Source organism: Nicrophorus vespilloides, unplaced genomic scaffold (genome assembly GCF_001412225.1).
Source record: "Nicrophorus vespilloides isolate i.1.1-1 unplaced genomic scaffold, Nicve_v1.0, whole genome shotgun sequence".
Lineage (NCBI taxonomy): Eukaryota > Metazoa > Arthropoda > Insecta > Coleoptera > Silphidae > Nicrophorus > Nicrophorus vespilloides.
In genome coordinates, this window is record NW_017098544.1 from 51489 (window position 1) to 73672 (window position 22184).

Genomic DNA, 22184 nt, shown 5'->3' on the forward strand with positions numbered 1-22184 from the left:
AATAGAAGTATTTGTTATTTATACAATGTTTTTTTTTTTGCTTATACTTGATGTATAGTTTTTGGACACTTGGGAATCTTATTGAAGTTCAATTAGTTATATTTTACTCTAAAATTGATTTGAAAATTTAATTTTACTGCAGAAACATTCAACTCTACTTAAAACAATGAAAAAGATATGTTCGTTACAAAGATTTAGAAAATCTTAGACCGTACTAAAATTATAAAATTATTGAAAACTAACACATCCAATATTGATTTAAAAGTGTAAGATAATTTGATTAAAGTAAATGAAAATTTGCATTTTATACTTATTGCATTCATGATTTATTACGTTTGTTATATATTTAGAAAATACTCGTTCCTCGTTATATTTTTATAACGAATTACTGAAGTGGTAGACTTGTGAACTAAATTAGATAAGAGACAACATAAATGTAAGTTCCAGGAATGTGTATGTAGTATCGATTATTTTTATGCGGTTTTAAAATACTCGATTAATAATACAATTTTGTCATTTACTGAATGTTATTATAAAATAGTTTGCAAATAAAATGAACGCTAAATAAATATTTTGCATTATGTAAATAGATTTAACTATATTATACAAATTGCATATAAATTATTGAAATCAACAAGTAATGTATATAATGGCATCAAATAATAATTAATATATTTATTTTGTTTTAATAAATAGTTCTTGTAGAATTGCTGATATTAGCATTTATTTTAATATATTATAAAAAAAATCACAGACTTCGGTTAAACTGATTATAATTAAATATTATAATTTAAAGATCAGAAATAGATAAAATGGTAACAAAATAAACTAAAAAGAAAATGTAAACCAATGAAAATAAAGAAGCAAATCTAAATACACTCGGTCCTCTTTTTATGCGTACTCTTTGAAGTTATGCGGTTTTTATTTCAAGAAGCATTTTTTTTAAATAACTATTTTAGGCCATTTTGACACGTTTTGACATAAATTGGCAAACCATTTCATCGAAAAAGATGATAATTCTGAACGAGCATTCAAGTTTCAACGCGAGCTTCAGAATTGCATTTCTGGATATCAGGAATTGTACAAAAAATAGCAAAGCCATCGTAAAGTTTAATCACTGATTAATCAAAGGGAAAAATCAACGTGCGAAGTTGAGACTAATTTTACTTGTGAAGAATCATTATCTTCAGGACATAGATCTGATATGCTGACTATCTCTTCTAGCGATGAAAGTGATTTTGAACCAGTTCTCAAATTATGCCAAACACTCTCATAAAAAATTTCTGTATTTTTTGTAAAAAAAATTTTTTAGAATTATATTATATTTTTCTGAAATTTAATAAACTTGTCTCTGATTGTTAACGTTTTTATAAAATTATGAATAAACATTTCAGAAAGAATATATGCGATTTTATGCGATTTCCGGTATATTGTAACTCATTGATTTAGTTTTATGCGGTTTTAAAAAATTATGGAACGTATCCTTTATTTTTATACGTATGTTTAGTCCTTTTTTGTGCGATTTATTTTTATGCGTTTTCCTGTGGAAAAATAAATAAATATCTAATAATAAAACAACAATTCGAATTAAATTTAAAAAAGACCTATCGATTTTAGTCTTTCCATCCAATTAAAAATAGTATTTAATAAATTATTATTAGATCAAAACCATGCCAACAAGACAGGAAAGCATGTTATGAGTTAGAAGCTAACTTTCTGAAGCATCAGTTCGTAAACAGTGTTATGCAACTTGTAAATGACCTGATTTTCAAAGCTCTCAAATGTACGTATTTGTGAAAATCGTATTAGTAATAGTTTTCTACGAAACTTTATAAAATAAACATACTTTATAAATTTTATTTTCATTCATTGTAACTCAGTGTAATTATTTAATTATTTTTAATATTCGATTGAAAAGTTTAAAAATATTTATTATATAAGCGGAATTTAGATATATTACATTTCTCTTAGGTTTTATTACGTTATGTTATTGATTTTATCATTAATTTTACTGTACTATTATTTATACACTTTGTGTAAAATACCACTTTGAAATAATACTTTAAATACTACTATGAAATAACACTTAGAAATGTATTATTTAAAATATTCTAAATTGACCTTAATTTCTATTCCAAACAACTCAAATCCAAAATAAAATCGACATCCCGTCATTTCTGATAGACTTTCTGCCTTTTTTTTATTATAGTTGTTTTTATTTATATTATGGATGTAATTTTTTAATTTTATTATTCTGGACACAATAAATTGTATTATATTATAATATGTTTGTATGTTTATATTCTAAATGTTTAGTTTTTTTCTTATTATACATTTTTGAATAAATTTATTACAAACAAATTTAAATAAAACCTTTACTATTGATCACAATGTGTATTTTCTTCGCTTATACTTTGTTGGTATTTATGTAAATTGATGAGTTTTGCTCTCATACTCATTTAAATTACTTCAGTTCAGCTTCAATACAAACTTTTCCAATTTGTATTTTAACGCAATTAAAATCTTGAGCTTCGGAATAGGTAAGGTTCATTTGACATTGACATGGTATGAGAATTAAAAACGAAATTAAAGCTTCGCCGGCTCAGTTTCTCGCGAAATCTTCATTAATTCCGAATTACATCAACGCAACAGAAAAAAAAAACGTTACGACATAAATGATATTCACTCTAATTGGCTTTTCCATCTATTCAATGTCATTGCATGAACGTGAATTTACTTAATTAAACTTAAGACACTTAGGAAAAAGCGATTATTCTCTATATCTGATTAGTCGGAAAATTGAATTTGCGTAGGCACGTAGGAATAAGCAACGAAAAGTTAGTAAATTCATGCTGGAATGTGTTTTCCTAGCGCAGGGCCGAGTGTTAGAAAAGGGCGAACGGACGTGGATTAAAAAGAGAAGGAATGATTTAAATGTAATTAATTACAATAGTTCCGAGGATTTGGGAACTTATAAATTAGGGCTTTAATTATTTCCGTTAATTAAGGCACCATTGGAAATTAATGAACGCCGCAGTTTACCACTCAACGTACACAGTATTCCCAAGTTTGTAATTACAAATAATTGTAACTCATCTTTTCGGTAACTTTGTCTCTCGGTTGTATCATGTCCCAATTTGCAACATTTGAATTATTGAATTATTTAAATTAATTGTATCTACAAAAATAAAATACAAACACGTATTATTTTTTTTATTAATAAATACCTCGCATAGTGAGGCTTTGGTCAATCCGGATTCACACTATAGTTTAAACTATATTTTAATTGAGAAAAATAAAAATAAATTCGACACAAAGTTTTTTTTAAATATTTAAATAATCATATTTCTTTTTCATTATACAGGCAAGTATAGTTGTGTGTGGTATATATTTGGTTCCTCAATTAGTACTGTTTCAAACAGATATAGACGCAACAAATTATCCACACTATTCGAGTTATTTCTGAACATAAATAAATGGTCAAGTATATTTTAAGCACGTGAGAATCACTTAAATTTATATATTAATTAGTGAAAGTAGGAAATAGAGAAGTGATCCAATTGCATACAAAATTATTGCTTGTTTTTTCTTATATACATTTTTTAAATTAAAAAAATATTTATTTTTTTATTAATTGCTCTAAATAAATGTTACTTTTTGAATATTTTATTTTCAATTAGAAAAAATAATTAACAAATTATGTTTTTTATTAATAACAAATACGACTGTTAAATACTTTCGAAGTGTTATTGACCTCAATTGATTTAGTAAATTTAAGTAGTGTTATTGATTTTTTTAAGTTATCAGAAAGTATTAAGTTCAAATTAAGTTTCTTTTATTCTTTATATTCAAAGCTATCGTTTCTAGTATTTAACATTTTAATGAGTTTCCAAATATTTATATAAAATGAATAATTCAGGCAGCGTTTGTTTAAACAAATTATTTACGTATGTGTTATTTAGTTTAAGAAATATCTCCTTTCCAAACATAAAAAATATATCTTTCTTAAAAGCATTTTTTTTCATTTGATTAGTGAGAAAATTTGAGAAAATATATATTTTGATTTAGATTTGTATATTAATAAATATCAGTTGTAAATTTTATATTTCTTCGTACATTGAAATAAAAAAATAGACAGAATTATTATGACAGAAAAAAAAGATCACTATTTCTTTGCAATTAAAATATACGAAAAAGCCATTAGACCTTGAATATTTAAATACTATTTATTAAAAAAAAAATATATAAACGTTTAGATTAATTTTACGTTTTAGTTGTAAATACTAAAACTAAAATAATTTGATCACAATTTTCATATTACCAGAAAAGAAGTTAGAATAAAATATATTGGAATTCCTGTTTACTTCTGGAGTTTCTAAAATAATTAATAATAATCTTGCTTTATTTATTTACACATTTTAATTTGGACCAAAGGACTATCAACTTAAGTCTTTCCGTGCGGTAATAATGTAATTTAATATATTAGATTTTGTTGTTTCAAATATTCGTTTTACATGTTAAATAAAAATTGTATTGAAAGGGAATAGAATTGTTTCTGGAGTAATGTTTTTATATTAGTGCCAAAGTAAACGTTTAGGGAACATTGGAAAAGTTTCCATTCGAAACGTTACGATGCATACAATGTAAGTTTTGGAAATCGTCTTAAGTTTAGAGTAAATGCGTAATAACCGGAGAATGTAATTGTTCTGTGAATTTATATTAAGGTTATTTTCAATGCTCAAATTGAATACTGTTTAATTCTCGATTCATTTCAAATTAATTTATTAATTAACTTACACTAAATTTATTGGAATTTCTTTATTATACTTCTGATTTCAATGATTGTTACCAATTTGGTTTATAATATTTTGTATATATTTCTAAATTTGTTAGATATATTCAAATGAAGGATCTTCTAAATATAGTTTATACGTTTTTATATATAAAATATTTATCTTATTCCTTGGCTTGGATCTACGAACATTCGAATGAATATATGTCATCTATAGACACGTCAGGAATTTTAATCGGGAGTTATAAATCCATTGAGTTTAATACTGCCAATTGGTTTTAGCGTGGGGTGAATACGAATTGCGGACGGCGTTATCGGATATTCGGCCTATTTACCTGTAGTAAAAGGAGATTGAATGGCACGCGTCGCTCCGCCACATCCTTCAGCATTCCTGGAACAAAAACGTTAGGAATTTCAGGTTGAGTAGCTACGCATTATGCGTATGCTCTATTCAAAACATTTCGAGAACATTACACAAAGCAATCTGATTATTATGATTTTTTTAATTCAATCGGTTGGTGGTTGCCTTTGATCGAGTGAGATTTTTTTTAGTTTTGTTGTTTTCTCAACTCGAGCATTCGAGTTTCATGAAATTGCTCTAACTCAAACAGAACTTTCTGTCTTGAAGAGAAAACCATCGAGTCTGGAGTAATGTTGACGCAGAAATCCGAAGACATATTAAGCATCTTCCCTTTTCTCTTAGCGACGGTTAGACTTTTAACTGTTTGCCTTCAATATTTGTCCTGTCTGTCAATAGATGAGAAATGAACGATTATTCATAGCCGTCTTCTGACAGCTCATCGATAATAATTCAATAATTCAACATTTTGCTGCATCCGCACTCGTGTTTTTTGCACATTAAATTTCATCTAAATTAAAATGATTATCATCGTTTTTTTTAACACGCAACGGAAAACTGTATCATTTTTTTAAATAAATGTAAATATTAATAGTTAATTATCGTTGCTGTTCGGATGACTTTAAGATAGACGTGGAGATGTGGAGTCGTGGCTCTGATCCATTATGCGACAGTTACCTAAGGGGAATCGAGCAGGTTGTAAAGATCCCATCAACGTGGAGAAGAAACTGAATGGTGACTGGATCTCCTGAAGGCTTTCTGCGACAACAGCTTCTCCATCGGGACATACTGGAAACTGGAGTTTCCTCCCGGTGCCTTCGGGCTTTTTGTATCCTTCGTAAGTTCCCGTCCAGGTCCAGTTTGAACTACAACAACATAATTTGTTAGAAAACCTTAACAACGTATGTTACAATAAAATTTAGTAATATTACACATCGCTTATAATAATACATAAACTTAATTTGTAAATTATGCTAATTTTGTATTGTCTTATAAATATTGAAATACCTCACTTAATGTGTAAATTTTAATTCAGAAAAATAAAAATAAATATACATAAATGAACTGTTTTTCTTTCAAGTCTCTTTTTTATTCTATATCACTTATTTTCTCAATTAATCCTGTTTCAAACCGTTTGGTATATAGACGATTATCCGCACTATATGAGGTACTGCTGTATATATTAAAAACAAATTTGTGTATTTTATAAAAAATGAATTTCATATATTTTCATAAAATAATTTTCCAATAAAAAAATTACCTGTATTTATGAAATTCTTAACTTGACTACATATTATAATAACAGATGGCAAAAATGGTGGCATTAAAACAGAAATCCTATATTTTATATCATTTGTCATAAGAATTTTATAAAATACATATGTTTTTGTGTAAGTTCACACTAAGTTCTAAAAACGACGTCGATTGTAAACATCACTATTGTGAATAACAGAAATATATATTTATTCAATTATTGAAATCCAATTAATCCAGGAACTAAATACATACAAAATAGACTTGACTGTGTAAAGAGTACATTTTTATATATAAAAAATAATGTAATGTGCCAATTTATTACAATTTTGCTGAATTTAAATTTAGTTTGTTTTAAAATTTTCATACCGGATTATAGTGTATTCAAATTGATTCAAATAGCACTTGGCAAGGTATAACATAATAAATAATATTAATAATGATATTTATTTTTTTATTATAATATGTACTATTTATATTAGTATTCATATGAATATAAATTAATAAAAATATTATTAATATAATTATTATAAGACAGATTACAAAGACAGGTTTTATAGATTGAATTTAAATAAAACTAGACAAATAATTGAAACTGATTAATATGGCCTAGGCCCGGTTTATAGCTTATGCGAAATGTGTGGCTTAAATAAAAGACGCTTAGATCTAAAAAAATGGTATTAGTCCTTTGATATAAGTGTCATAGACAACTAAAGTTTATTTTCGAATTTACACTTATTACGTGGTAAAAATAAAATTATTAAAGTACAAATTTTAAAATTATAAAGAAAAATACCTAACGGTATTTTTGTAAATATTTTTGACGAAAGTTTGACCAGTATTTGAATCAGAAGGTATTAAGTTGTCAAAAAATACCAGTAAATAATCTTTTTAATTCTACAATATTTTAAGGGGTTTACCATGTTTGTAATGAAAATCGTAGCCATGGGAATTAATTGACAATGGCTTACAACCATCTTCTCACAGATAATTCCATGAGTGTCGAAAAAATAATATGAAGATAATTCTAGATGTTCCTTAGATTTTTTTGGAATTTATTAACATTGTAGATACAACCGAGTAAACTTAGGCTGTTTTAATTTCTTTGAATTAAAATAGCCTAGTTCTAAAGAATTTTTGGACAAGAATATGACAATGAAGCCACTATGCGAGGTCTGTACTCTCACATTAATATGATTTTAGTTTCAAGTGTTTGTCATTCCATTTATTTGGTCATTGTTGATACAGTAAAAAAAGCTATAGAAAATGTCAATTTTTCAACCATCAAAACAAAAGTCCTTATAATTTCCAGACTAATTTTAATTCAGAGACAGATTTTTTTTACGAAGAATCAGACATTTTTCCAAATGCACTGATTGCATTAAGAGTTCTATTGACTTAAACAGTTTCAGTTCGTAAGGATGGGAGAACTTTTTCTAAATTAAAAATAATTAACAATTACGTGCGATCAAACATGGCCCAGGGAAAAATGAATGGTTTGGCAATTATTTTAATTGAAAACGAGATTGAGTTAATTAACATTGATGAACTACTACAAGAATTTGCAAAAATGAAAAACCGACTAGTTTCATTGATACAAATATATAAAAAAATACAATATAAATGTAAGTAAATTTAAATATGTTAGATATTTTTTTTTGTATAAAACAGTTTTTATTTTCTATTCAGTATATACACTCCCATGAATGTACCAATAAAATAAACAATCAAATATAATAATAATTTCTGTTTTGTTATGTAACCAATTAATTTATATTATATTAGTAATGATAATAATAAATTATAAATATAATAATTTTAATATTGTATTTGCCCTTTGGTCAGAAGTAATTATTTATGTTTAAGGTATATTTAATAATAATAATATTTAATTAATTGTTTACATGAACTAAGACAATCTTTATTTTCAACTGTTCTGTGTTCTCTGGTTACCCAAATATGATATAGATCTCTTTTTTCGAAAGATGACACATATTTGTGCACTCATAAGTAAATTTTATTTTCAAATTACTTTCAAAATATTATAATAAAAGTCCCAAAATATACCAGAAGTCCGATTAACTTTTGATTTTTTATTTATGAATTATTATTATATTTGAACGGTTTTTGTTACTATATGTAAATATATGCACTGTGTTTTTGTTTCATTATTATTCTTATTATTTGGAAATGTAAAATTATGTTTTTTTTTTGTAATGTTGCAATAAATATCATTGTTATTATTACATTTACTATTTTAATATGATTATTTTTGTTTATTATGCTACGTGATGTGCTGACCGTGAAAATATTTTAAGATTTCAAGGGGGGCGCAACTACTAAAAGGTAACACAATAACAGCTGTACTGAATAATATAATCTAATATAATTAGATAAATAAAAAAGGTCAGGTTAATGTTTATAAATTTGATTTGATAGTGAAAGATTATTGAGGTATCCTAAAATATACGTATTGGCATTGCACTATAAAATATGACGTCAATTATGGGTTTACATAGGTTTACAGCGACAGCTTGTCACTCAATCCACTTACTGATATATGGGTAAAGTGCCGAATTAAAAAAAATAGTCAATTGACACTGCCCATATAAATTACGTATTTCAATTCAGTATTTCCTGTTATCTGAAAATTATAAGCTTTACAAAGTATGTCCATTCATTTTGATCTTCTTTTTATTCGTATTTGGCATTATTTCATTTTTTCTGCAGGTTTATTTTAGTACGTTATTTATAAAAATGTTAAAAGCAGTTTTTTTTATTTTTTACTGATTTACACATTAAGAAATTCGTCAACGTTCTACACGTTTTACACAATTTTTTTATGTATAATTCATATTTTGTTAGAAGCACCGAAAGGGTAGCAGAATAATAAGTTATTAACTGATTATCAGAAATAAAAATATATTTTAATCATTGCGAATAAATATTATTCCCTCATAACATAATAATATAATTAATATGTAATGATCTACAGAAAATATTATCGACTAATTCAATTTATATTTATGTAAATCTTAAACAAGGTTACGTATGGATTCATTTTTTTGCTTCACAATGGATATACATTAAAACTTACGTAAGGTTTTCTTCATCTTTCACTGCAATGTTATCACATTCAGTGTCGTTATGTAAGTCATCGTCGGATAAGAAAATTGTTTTGTTATTAAAAGTTGTAGAATTCGATATTACTGAGACAGTACAATTCGATAAACAATTGCACAAATTTACTTCACAAATAATTAGTAAAAATAGAACTAGTTTATTATTCATTTTGTTCATTTGCTCATTGTATTTTTAAATAAATTAGGTCTATGTGTTGCGAAACGCGTGAGGTCTTTAATTTCACTGACGCATATAACTTCTGTTGTACTACTAACCTAACTATGTATGGATTCCCTACAAGAATTTTTTTCCTGCTCCCTTTCGCACAAAAAAATTCTGTAGAACTAATCCGATTATAGTCAACAATAATCCTATCAAGAGTAAATACATATTGGAAGTAAGGAATTTTTTTATTACAAATTGGATGTTTCTTGAAATATACAGATGATTCCGCTTAATCGGGACACATCGGGACTAGTACATTTTGTCCCTATTAAGCGAATGGCCCAATTATCCGAAGTTTCACAAAAAAATACATGATTAGTGTTTTTTAAATATTTTATTTACTAATTTGCACAAAATTGTATGTTCCAAAACTGTACCATTCTGGGATGAACGATGGCCCTTGTGCTGCAAGCACTGAGAGTGCTTACAAAGGGCCTGGCTTGACCAGGATTCGAACCGGCGCCAAGGAAATTGTGGGTAGGGAGAGTTAACCATTCGGCTATTAGTCACCCTGAAACAATAAATATGTATGTATATATTATATTCTAAAAGAAAAATTGTGTTGTTCAAACTTCTGGAAGAATTTGTTCTGCGGAAGTGGTTTGCATTCTGTTTTTCCAAGAATGAAGTGATACAAAAATGACGGGAATTCACACACAGTTACTGTCTCGATTAAACGGAACATTATCCCGAAAAAAGCGGAGTCATTTTTTGTTATTTTCTCGGTTTTGTTTCAGTTCTTTAGGATTTGTCTGTAATAAGCGGCTGTCGATATTAACCGTTGTCCCAATTAAGCGGAATCGACTGTATATTGTTACTATTATTAATGTTATTGTTACATTTATATTAATTATAAGCTTATTCTAATATTAATTATTTTAGATAGTAGATAAAGTAACTTCACTCCATAAATCGTATATTTGTTGTCGTATTAATTTTTTGATAATATATTGGTGGTATGAAATTACAATAATTTTCTGTAAATTATTATTTTAACAGACGTCATTGTGACATTAATTTTATAACATCGTGATATTGATGTCATTCTGACTAAACGTCAACCTAACACATTCACCATACTGACATTGATTAAGTCTTGAATAATAAGCAAAAATACATCAAATTGAAGTTATGTTGCTATTTTGCCTTAATCCATAATTTTTTTGCTTGAAGGCGCTACTCGATTTTTAGATTTGCAATGGCACGCCATCACACAGCGTCTTTGGTCTCCTAAAAGGAACAGTCAGAGCAGCTTGCCTTCACTTCCAACGGCTATTGTAGACATCTCATTTTGCTTTGGTAAAATCTTTATGTTTCATGGGTACAAGAAGATAAATCGGATGAATTCGGCATCATTCGTAACTTTTGCAAATGTTTAATTAATCATAAAACTTGAGAAGTCAAGCAAGTAAGTAACAAACATTCCAAACATTTCTTCAATTATTCTTCACATTAATAATTAATACATGTTGTGTATTATAATGGGTTACAGTTGTTGCGTCAATGGATGTTTTACAAAACAAGAAGACAAAATAGGGTTGAGATCATATCCACCCGTTGGTTCATTGTTCATTTGAGCAGTGTAAACTTGCAACAATGAATGATTCACTGAATAATATGGAAAACTACAGAAACAGACCTATGTTCTTAAAGTACGATTTTCCAATATTGACAGAATATTGATGATAATGATAATATAATTATTGGTAAAAATTCGAATTACTTATAAAATAATATAAGTCTTAAGAAATGGGCATTGTTGTCGAATCGAATTCCCATATAAGTAATTATTTTATAGTTTAAATAGTTGAATTAAATTTCTATTAATAATAACGTTTGTTTCTTAAATTGGACAAATGAAACATGTGTGAGAATCTATGATGAAAGAATGCGTTCACAATGTCGGAGAAGTAATTATTTTATAATTTTAATAGTATAACTTAAATTTCTATTAAAAAATGTTTGTTTCTTAAATTGGTTAGATGAAATACGAACGTGGAGCAGAGTTTGGTGACTGCGTTCTGGATGAATTGCTAGGCTTGGATCACCAGTTCTTGGCATGTAAAAGAGAGTATTTGCTCGGATATACTCGAGAGTGTATATAAAGACTTTTGCATACGTGCCTCCTCGACTTTAATATCTTTCTCGATTCTATATGTATTTCGACATATTTTCACTATAACAAAACAAACAAAAAATACGTGGGAAGTCGATTTTATACTTTTTTCATTCTTCGGGGGTCCTTTAAATTTTTTGAGTGCAAACGGGATCGCTGACCAAAAAGTTTGAGAAACACTGCTCTAAAATACGGGGAAAATCACATTTGACTAAATAAAAAAAATATGGTAATTAAATTTTCTGATGGTAAATAAATCAACGCAATCAAAACCAAAATATATGAATATGATTTTATACGAATTAAAATTAGCAATGCAAATAAATTTATTTAATTGTATTTCGTGCATTGTACCATATTCTGATGGCAGAATATGTTATACGTCCACGTAACGAGTTCAACGTGCGAAAATTTAATTTATAATAATTAACTATTAACAGCTTTTCCATTTGTATATATACAATTTCGAGAACCGTCCTTGCGCTATAAATGTATATCGTATTATATAAAAACTTCGCTGATTGCATTAGTATAATTGCATAAGTGTGTTCATTGTATATAAACTTAATTAATTTATAATATCTAAATTGAGTTGATTATTACAATTTTTGCATTATTATTTGTTCAGTTATTTACATTACGGCGACTAATTGCCGAATGGTTAAGTCTCCCTACCCACGTGCTAGTGGGCACAGGTTCAAATACTGGTCAAGCCAGATACTTTGTGAGCCCTCTCGGTGCTTACAGCAATACGGCCATCGTTCATCACAGATAGACAGAAAAATGAATGAGGTTCAGCACATGGACCTTAAGCCAAGTCGATGGACAATGACAGTGTTAAGTATAGCAGCAGATTCACAGTGAAAGGAAATAGTGGAATCGCAGAGCATCAATATACTACTGAAGTTAACCTACAATACGACAGGCAACCTACAAATTAAAATTAAAAAATATCATCATAATAATAACTATCCACCGGGAAAGATTATCCATTTAATGTCAACCGCGATCTTAAAATTATCTCAATGTTAAAAAAGTTATTTACATTAATTATTATTAATGATTATGAGTTGATTTTTATTTAATTAATATTGTTATTGTATAAAAATGTTTTTGTATGTGATTTTATTTAAATATTTTTATTGGTTCTATTTTAGACCATAGGGATACCGTTCTCAGTATTTCTGTTTGTATAATAATTAAGTACATACTATGGGTAAGCCGATTATTTCATAAATGCATCAGAGCTATTATAATGAATTATTGATTTATTTTATTTTTTCTAATATTCGGGGTTCAGTAAAATGGGTATTTTACCAAACTAAACTAAAATGACAACTGAAAAATATCATAATGGGTAATGCTGGTGTAAGTGAATATACTTTAGAGTAATAAGTAAAAAAATCCCTTGATATAATTCTCTGTAGAATAAAAAAAACATGTTATGGCACAATGCATGTCTTACTAGGATTTGTACAAAATTTCTTTTAAATAATCTGGTTTTGGAAACTCAATTTGTCTATAAAACCGGTTTAAAATGATTTGTAAATATTCCCAAAAAAATAGAGAGAAATGATTTTTTTATTTATTTAATATATACAACATTAAAAAATATATATTATATAAAACTATAAGAACATAAAATGTACTCCATACAAAACTATATAAAAACGTATAACTACAAAATATTATTTTATTTTTCTCAGAAAAAAAAATGATTTTAAATAGTATACATGTGCAGATCTATTGCTCACGCAGGTCCTTGTTTTACTTAATAAAACTAAAAACTCCATTTGTGTGTCTTACGACAGGACATAGTTTTTTCAAGATATTTGTGACTTATTTTTCCATAGATTTTTTTTAAAACTATGCCTTGATTTTCTTTTTCATCATTTTCATTGTAAACTTAATCATCTTACACTTTAAAGCTATTGAAGAAATATAGACGACAATATCTAAATGTTCTTTGCATTTCTATCAAGACCTCTAAATCTCGTTTTATATTAATGAATATATGACTTAATTCCTTCCTGATTTTTCCTTTGTTTCATAAAACTTATTATTTAACAATATTCCCGTATTATACCACAGGCGATTTTATCTGAAAATGTTTACGTTTTTAATCAAATTATTAAAATAATTAATTCATTTTTATATAGCATTGACCTATGCTCCAAAACCGGTTTTTTATATGCATTTTCTTCAAAAAAACCTGTAAAAAAAATCGGATTTGAAAAAACTGTTATTATTTCCTTCTCCTTTTTTAGACACTGTAATTTTATCATTTATTGTAGAAAAAAGTAAATATGAATTAAATTTAATTAATGTTTTTAAATTAAAGATATGTGATTTTTCTGTGTTTCTGTGTTATTTTATATTATAAAATCTATTTAATAATTTCACATAAGATTTTTCGTCAGAAAAAATATAACAGTAATATTATTAAAATCATATGCATAGGGAAGTTAAAAAAAAACATCTTTCAGCATTATGTATCGTTATTTTTATGGTCTCCAGACCTTATGCCTGGTTTTACAAATTACCATAATTTTCTTTCGTCTGAAGTATAAATAGATAAAAATATAAACTTAGTTATTTATTTTTCATATATCGATTTTGTCCTGTCAATATTATAAATTTCATTGTTTTATTCCTTCCAGACCTGAATTTATGATAAATAGAAAATATTTTTTATTATAAAATATTGTATGGTACTCATACAAGAACTCTCTCCTATGGCTTCCTAAATAGGTATTCAAACTAGAAAGTACCAAATGCCACCATCCGGCCTATCAGATACAATAATGCTTAAAAAATATTTAAATTTTGATAGGCACATGGCACGTTGTTTATGGCCACCTACCTACCTACCTACCTACTATTCATAGGAATTGTGTATGGTTCTTGACGTTTATCATCTTCATTATCTGGTTTTTCTTCGATATCTTAGTCAATTTTATTATTTAAATTTTGTTTTTTGTCTTCTATATCTGAATCGGGTAGTGTTCATATAGCAACCTGTACATCTCGCATAAACTGCACAAAAACAGACTTGATTAGATGCAAAATATTTTATATACAATGGAAAGTATTAATATACAAACAAATAAATTACCACAACCACTGTGCTTCAATTATTTCCGTAATGTAAAATTTATTTAATTAAATAAATTATAATAAACTATTCAATATTCTATATAGATACTTTTATAAATAGTATATTGTTAATATTTCATAGTTTTGAACTTGAACTTTTTGTAAAATTTATTTTTATTAATTTTTACATAAGAAATTATTAAATGTTTCATTATTTTTGTTATTTATTCTAACAATAATTTCTTCATTCATTTCAATTTAAAAACGACGTTATTTGTAAATTGTTCCTGGTAGACTGTTGTAGATAAACAAAAATATAGAGAGCTTAATGTTTTTGGCAACACTATGATTTAGCAAATAATAAAATAAAACAGAAAACAAGTTATTGGAAAGCATACTGTGAAGAAATAACTACGAAATAGAAGAATAAAGTGAGTGGTATTAAGGATAGAAAAACTGCTTTGCGTTTCGATTTTCCCAAATAAATTTACAAACAAAACTCGTTGGCCCGCTAATACGATTTACTGTTTACCGCCAGAATATGCGGCATTTCTTTCGCTACAAGTAATCCCTAAAAGTTTTCTTGGAATAATATCAAGTAATTTCCAGATTTTATTACGTTCTCCGTACTCGCGAAAGCTTTATCCCGTGATTAAGTTCGAGGAAATTAGTATACCGCGAATCGAACAAGGATTCCAGCTAAACAGGATACGGTGGCAGAAAAAAAAGGTGAGACACGGAGTTGGAAAATTCGACGACCTTCGATGTCGAAATCAGTTCGCCGAAAAATCAGAGGGAATTTCCCCCCTTCAGCCCTTTTGCGGCGGCACCGGAGGCCCTCAAGTGCGCCGGACTGCCGGGATGATTCTCCGGCACAAACACATACGGTTCAGTGGATGCTGGATGCAGCAGTTTCCATCGGTATATACGCGTAGTCGGAAGCATCATATACACCCGGCGCATCCACCGCAAATTTCGTGACGCTCGTAACCAGCGATAATTCAAAAAGTGAAATATAAACAAACTTTAAAGGTATGTGATATTTTTATATAATAAATATTTAAAAATATATTTATTTCTTTTATTTATTCCGACTTGAAATTCTTCTTTTGATTTTTTTTTTATTTCTATGGGTGAAACACTAGAAATATGATACGTACATTTATAACGTGGACAGAATTGGCAAAGTAAATGGAAAATAATTATTTACGACAGTTAAAGTTAGAGCGGCGTGTAATTTAATGACTTGTGAAACTTTTTATGATTCCATTTCGAGGTCGACCTCACGCCAGGTTTTTTTTTTATCGTGGACGAATATACAGAGTGGCACAAAGGAAAGTTTTCCACAATATATAAAAAAAGAGCATCCAGGAAAGCATTTCTTAAAAGCCACTGCACTGCCCTCATAATAACAAGTCGAAGCACATTTATGTTTGTCTACAAAAAAAATATATTGAATTTTTTTTGAAGTTTTGATAAACAGATCTGAAATATTCTATAAAGTTATTTCAATATTTTTCAAAAGATTCTTCCATTAGCAAAGTTTTGTAAAGAGATATACAATTTATTTTATTATTTTGAAAAAATATATTCAATGCATATTTTAATAAGCAATGAACTTATTGATTTTTCAAATTAATTTTATATTAACTCATAAAATTTTTGTACTCGTTTATTATATTTTTTTTAATATTTAAATTTTCTTAAAAATACAATTTTCTTTTATTTCTTTTCTTTTTATTTTAAAGAAGCCAATTATAATTATTTAATAATATTATATAACTACAAATAGTTTCTACTTATATTTACTAAAAAATACTATTTTTAAAATTTGTATAATTTTATGTCTTAATATTTGCGATATATGTACTACGTTACTATACCTTCTTTTTCTTATTATAGTAAGTATGCACAGTGGATATATAATTTTTTTTTGCAAAATCTAATTGGATATTATTTCATAGAGTAAATACATTTATTCGTCAAATCAATTGGAACATAGATGTAAATAAAAAGGAATTATGTTTTTAAAGTATAATTAAATAAATTTTAAAATAAATTCGCATTAAAAATATTAACAACAATATTTTTTAATTAAATATAGCAATAATTACTAATAACATTTCAAAAATATTTTTCGTTTTTGTTTTAAATTAATAATAAATGGATGAAATAAAAAAATAATTAAGTTTTGTAATAATAAATGTAAAATCATTTCATACATACATATTATTGAGTCAATCGTAAAGTTTGTGGTATACGAATAAATTAGGACATTCGCAAAGCTAGAGTAAATTTGGAAGTGCATTTGAATATGTTGTTTATGTATAATATATTCTGCAATTTCGTTTACTTTGAATTTGCGCCACTATCTCTATGTGTAAGTGTAGAAAACATGCTGCTTTATACCAGTGTTTGGCAAGTAATCTGTACAGTGTTTGCATATAAAACGAAGGATTAACGGGGAACTTTAAGAGTTTCAAATATATTTCAGAACTTTTAGTAAACTGATTTTTGGTTAAATTACCATATTTTTTAGATTAAATTCTAATGTTTATAGGCTTTACAGTTAATATATTCAAAGTTAGGCGGAAATATTTTGGTCAATAACTTATTTTGTGTACAATAAATTTTATTTATTATTATATTAAAAGTTTATAGTAAAGAATATTTATAAATAATTTGTAAACATTCTAAAATATAAATATTAAAAAAAAAATGAAATCATGATTTTCATCAATTATTTATATGAGTTATTGATTAATATATTTATTATTTATAAATATAATTAACAAATTACTCATTAAATCCTCCTATAACAGCGGTCCCCAATCTTTTTGACCTCACGGACCACTAAACTCAAAATATGGAATCTCGAGTACCACTAGAATTATGATACCATAGCATGCAATACAATGATGCCAATGCCAATTAATAGCGTATTTGTATTATTATAGATTATTTTTGCGAGATCAAAAAGTTATCGGTACTTAAGATGCCAATTTTTATTTTTATTTATTTCATAAGAATTAAATAAATACCTGTGATTAATCATATTATTTGCATAGATGTAATTTACAGAAATATATTAGATATATTATTACTCTTAGTTTCCATATGCAATGATAAGATTAGTTTAACTTGTGCGTAAGTAAGTAGTTAAACTTATGTAATTTGATATCAGCGTAGAAGCAATATGTATGAAGTATCTTACACACAATTATCATTAAAATAATGTGTGCGGTTTATGTATTGTTATAATCCTTAACTAAGTGTAGAAACTTCAAGGACATTTCTCACAAATATAACTTGTTTCTACATTGACTAATATTTTTGTTGAAAAACTATTTTTATTTCAAATCTGATACAAATAAATAATGATAATAACTTGGAAATTTTAATAGAAAAAACAATAACTTAATAGTTAATAAAAATAATAATTTTGATTAATTGTCAAGAATTATAAACAAAAAAAACATAAAATGCATCCAACAACAATAAACAACATAATATAAATAGAAAACAAAATAACTCTAAATATAAAGAATTAACATAATGTAAATTAGAACATGTCTTATAACTTATAGCAAATGAAAAAAGAAAGAAAATAGCAGCTATTGAAACGAAAGAAGGAATTATAAGTATATTGAGATTTACAGAATTTGGAGAGAGAGAGCAAATATTTGTGTCTTTGGAAATTAATTTAAGGGATAGAATTCGGATACGTAGGGTTTTTTAGGACTGGATTTGGGCATTGTGAAAGATATTCCACTTCTTTCAAAATAATATTAAAATTGACACAAGTAAATAACTTTTTTTTAACAATGTAGAAAGTCAAATGTTTAATGTTATGTTTTTTTAGTCATTAGGAGGTTGCACTGTTTTCTAATTATATTATAATAATATAATTAAAACTGAACAAAATTCATTGTATAACAACATACAAAGTCTACTTACTACTTACGATAGTTATTTTAACTGAAATAGTTTTAATTAAATTTCATTAAAGTTCAATCAGAAAGATTATTGATAATATAATATATTTTGCATATTGTTAATAAAGGTAGGATATTTTAATATATAAAATTCATTGAAAATTAAATATTAATAATAAATCATTGCAATGTATGAAACTAAAATGCATTATTTATTTGAATTTAATAAAGTACTTCTATATTATTTTTGTTATATGCTATTTTTAATTTACATCGGTTAACAAACATAATCCGTTTGTTATTTAAGAGTTCGTTAACGGATTATCGATTTCAAATGCTGTTTAATCATCATATCTCCAAGCGTTAGCTTCCAAAATTAAAGTCATTCGATCGGTAAGGTATTTCATATCCGAACAAGTTTTTGTTGTACGGACATATAAATCTTTCGTGAACGTGTACCATGTTCGATCTGTTTGCAATCCAATCACCTCTGTGATTGCTAATTTAATATTTATATAACAGAATTTGCATGAAATACAAAATTGTGACAGTTATGTTTTGTAGTATTATATAAATTAATTTAAATATTGGATGAACTATTTAGATTATTTCGCGGAATTAAGAAGTCTCTTAGCCACATAATGCTTAACTAATTTCTGATTTCAAGTTACTACAATATATGTAATATAAATGCAAATAAAATATGTATATAACAATAAAAAACACAGGCATAATGATGAAATTAAAATAATTGAATAATTTTAGATCAGGGATATTAGCAAAATACATGTGGAATATACTATTGCATCTATTGTATGCATATTTTCGGCCGTTTTTTTTTCATTGGATTATATTTAATTTTTTATTTTATTGTGTTTTTTTTTGATATATTGCAACAGATTATTGTAAGTATATATATAAATAAAATTCGGATCATGTTGACCACCGGTCATATTATAAATAGGTATATTATTAAATGTCGGTAGTTTTAGTGTTAAATTGATTATTGATTATAAATTTAGTATTAATAAACAATTTATTGCATAGTTGATCCTATATACATACACAGCATTGTTGACCACAAGTAAAGTATTTTATTATTTTCAATAAATTCAAAAATGTATAATATATTAATTAAATTATGTACTTTATTAATCAGTAATTAAATTTTAAATACCATGTTTTTATATTCAAATAAAGTAATTTATAAAATATATTTAAATACACTAAAATAAATACAAAATAGATAATTTCAATCTTTATATATATACTTTATATAGATTTTTTTATGAAAAACTATTCAATTTTCATGTTGATGATTATTAATAAATGTTTCCACTTTATATACAACTACATTATTGATATAAAATAGATTTAAACCCTTACCGATTTTCTGTACATATATTTTTGACAAACAACTATTTTAATGTAGTATTTACATATTTTAACTACTAAAAAATACTATTTAACGTTATAAAATATACATCATATTTTTATTAATTAATTTTTTATTACCAACATTATATTATATATTTTTTGTATCTTAAGAATATAGTTTATGTTTTCTGTCATGTTTATTATGTTAATATGTTTTATGTATTTCATTATATTAGGTATTGACATAAGTTCTGTCCGCTTTTTTTTTCAAATTCAAATTCGCACCAAAAGTCAAAAAAATAGTAAAGAAAGAAAATTTTCTACTCTATGAGATATTGTATTTACTTTTACGTTACATTTATTACTTTATTGAATAATACGCTTTCAATATGGATTGACAAGTAGAAAAAGTGACACCTCCTTCTGTTCGCGTTCAATCAAGAGAATAAAGCCTCCAAATCTGTTTGCGATGTGCTATAAATATGCTCGTCAATGATTTTAAAATTATTATTTATTAACTATTAATTAATATTATTATTATTTTTTTAATAAAAAAGGAGAATACATTAGAGTCATTAATGGATTATGTATTTGTTTTAATTTTCTGTTGTTGTGTTCTTTTGTCCTTTCAAATTAAAAAAAAATAAGCATGAATTTTCATGTCATAATGTTAGTTTCTTTGAACTTTGAGGATAGAGCTAATGACCTGTGTCACATCTAAATTAGGGTATAAAAGAAACGAAGTGCAATATTGGATATTGATTAAACCTTTCGTCTGGTCTTGATAATAATTTGGTAGTCGGCCTAAGAGGAGATCTGGCGAGGAGTATGTCCATTAAGAACGAACAAAGGAGGGACAATATAATATATAATATTATATTCGCGTAGGGTCTCTTCTAATAGAGTTGAAAACGATTGTGCGAAGGAGAGCGGACATCACTTTGTAGGGGGTTTATATAGTCGAGAAACATTTCATCGGACGGAGGCTGAATGTTTTATGTCTCCCCATAGAAGAGGGCCGGAGTTTCGTGCAGAATTCAACCGGACAGGACGGCCAAAACCTCCCAGTATAACTAGTCTCTTTTGGTGGGATGCACACACACACACACCGAGCGCACAACCACTAACAATCGACCGAAACTGGGTTGAAAACTTTATTTTCTTTTATTTGATCCACACTATCGGATGGACAACTTAATTGAGATCAAGAATACTCTAAGACTAAATTAAATATTCATTTACATTAACTCGCTTCCGTACTGAATTGAGAAGAAAATCTATTATTATAATTTATTATTCAATCCGATAGTATTAATCCTCCCAGCAAAAAACAAGCAAATTATTTAATACATTCGATATTCCTAAGACGTACATTGGAAATTCATAGTTGACCCGTTTATTAAAGTTTTGCAAAACAATACAAATTTAATGATAATTATCTCGCTAGTTTAATAATTTAATAAATTATTTATTTCAAAGCTGAGCTGACCACAGCGCAAAATAATAGTGTATAGTTATTTTTTAATATTTTCTTTAACATTTATTAACTAAAATTATTTAAATGAAATTGTAATTGATTTTTCATTTTGTTCCATAAAAATAATACAATTATTTAGAATTATATATTAATTTATATTATTAATTTGTATTTTTTTATAAATTTTACATTTCTAATTTAAATTATTACAATAATAACAGAAATAGATATTATTTTATTTTCACGTAAATATATATAATATTTGAAATAAAAGTTTGGAAAGCTCAATAATATTGTTGACCTATAAACAGGAAGAGGTTTAAATGAAGCGTTATTACTAAAACTTTAAGTAGGAATATTGATTTAATACAAGGGAATATCTTTTAAAGAACTGTTGAAAGTAAGTTATTGCTGCATCGATATGAAAAGAC

General features: G+C 26.4%; 2 protein-coding genes across 6 annotated transcripts in view; one reads left to right on the plus strand and one right to left on the minus strand.

Annotated features, from left to right (window-relative positions):
- Window positions 1–9783, minus strand: part of LOC108562723 — a 30962-nt gene extending 21179 nt beyond the window's left edge. For all 5 annotated transcript variants that reach the window (XM_017921139.1, XM_017921137.1, XM_017921142.1 and 2 more), the window contains exons 1-3: window positions 9502–9783; window positions 5829–6016; window positions 5128–5183 (exon numbers count right to left, since the gene is read on the minus strand). In XM_017921139.1, coding sequence (XP_017776628.1) covers window positions 5128–5183; window positions 5829–6016; window positions 9502–9704 — 447 coding nt within the window. In that variant the 5' untranslated portion in view covers window positions 9705–9783. The remainder of the gene's footprint in view (window positions 1–5127; window positions 5184–5828; window positions 6017–9501) is intronic.
- A 6110-nt stretch (window positions 9784–15893) lies between these two features.
- The window catches only part of LOC108562722 (trace amine-associated receptor 5), a gene marked incomplete at its 3' end in the record, with an annotated part of 51201 nt that continues 44910 nt past the window's right edge, over window positions 15894–22184 (plus strand). Inside the window, exon 1 of the mRNA XM_017921136.1 lies at window positions 15894–15996. The remainder of the gene's footprint in view (window positions 15997–22184) is intronic.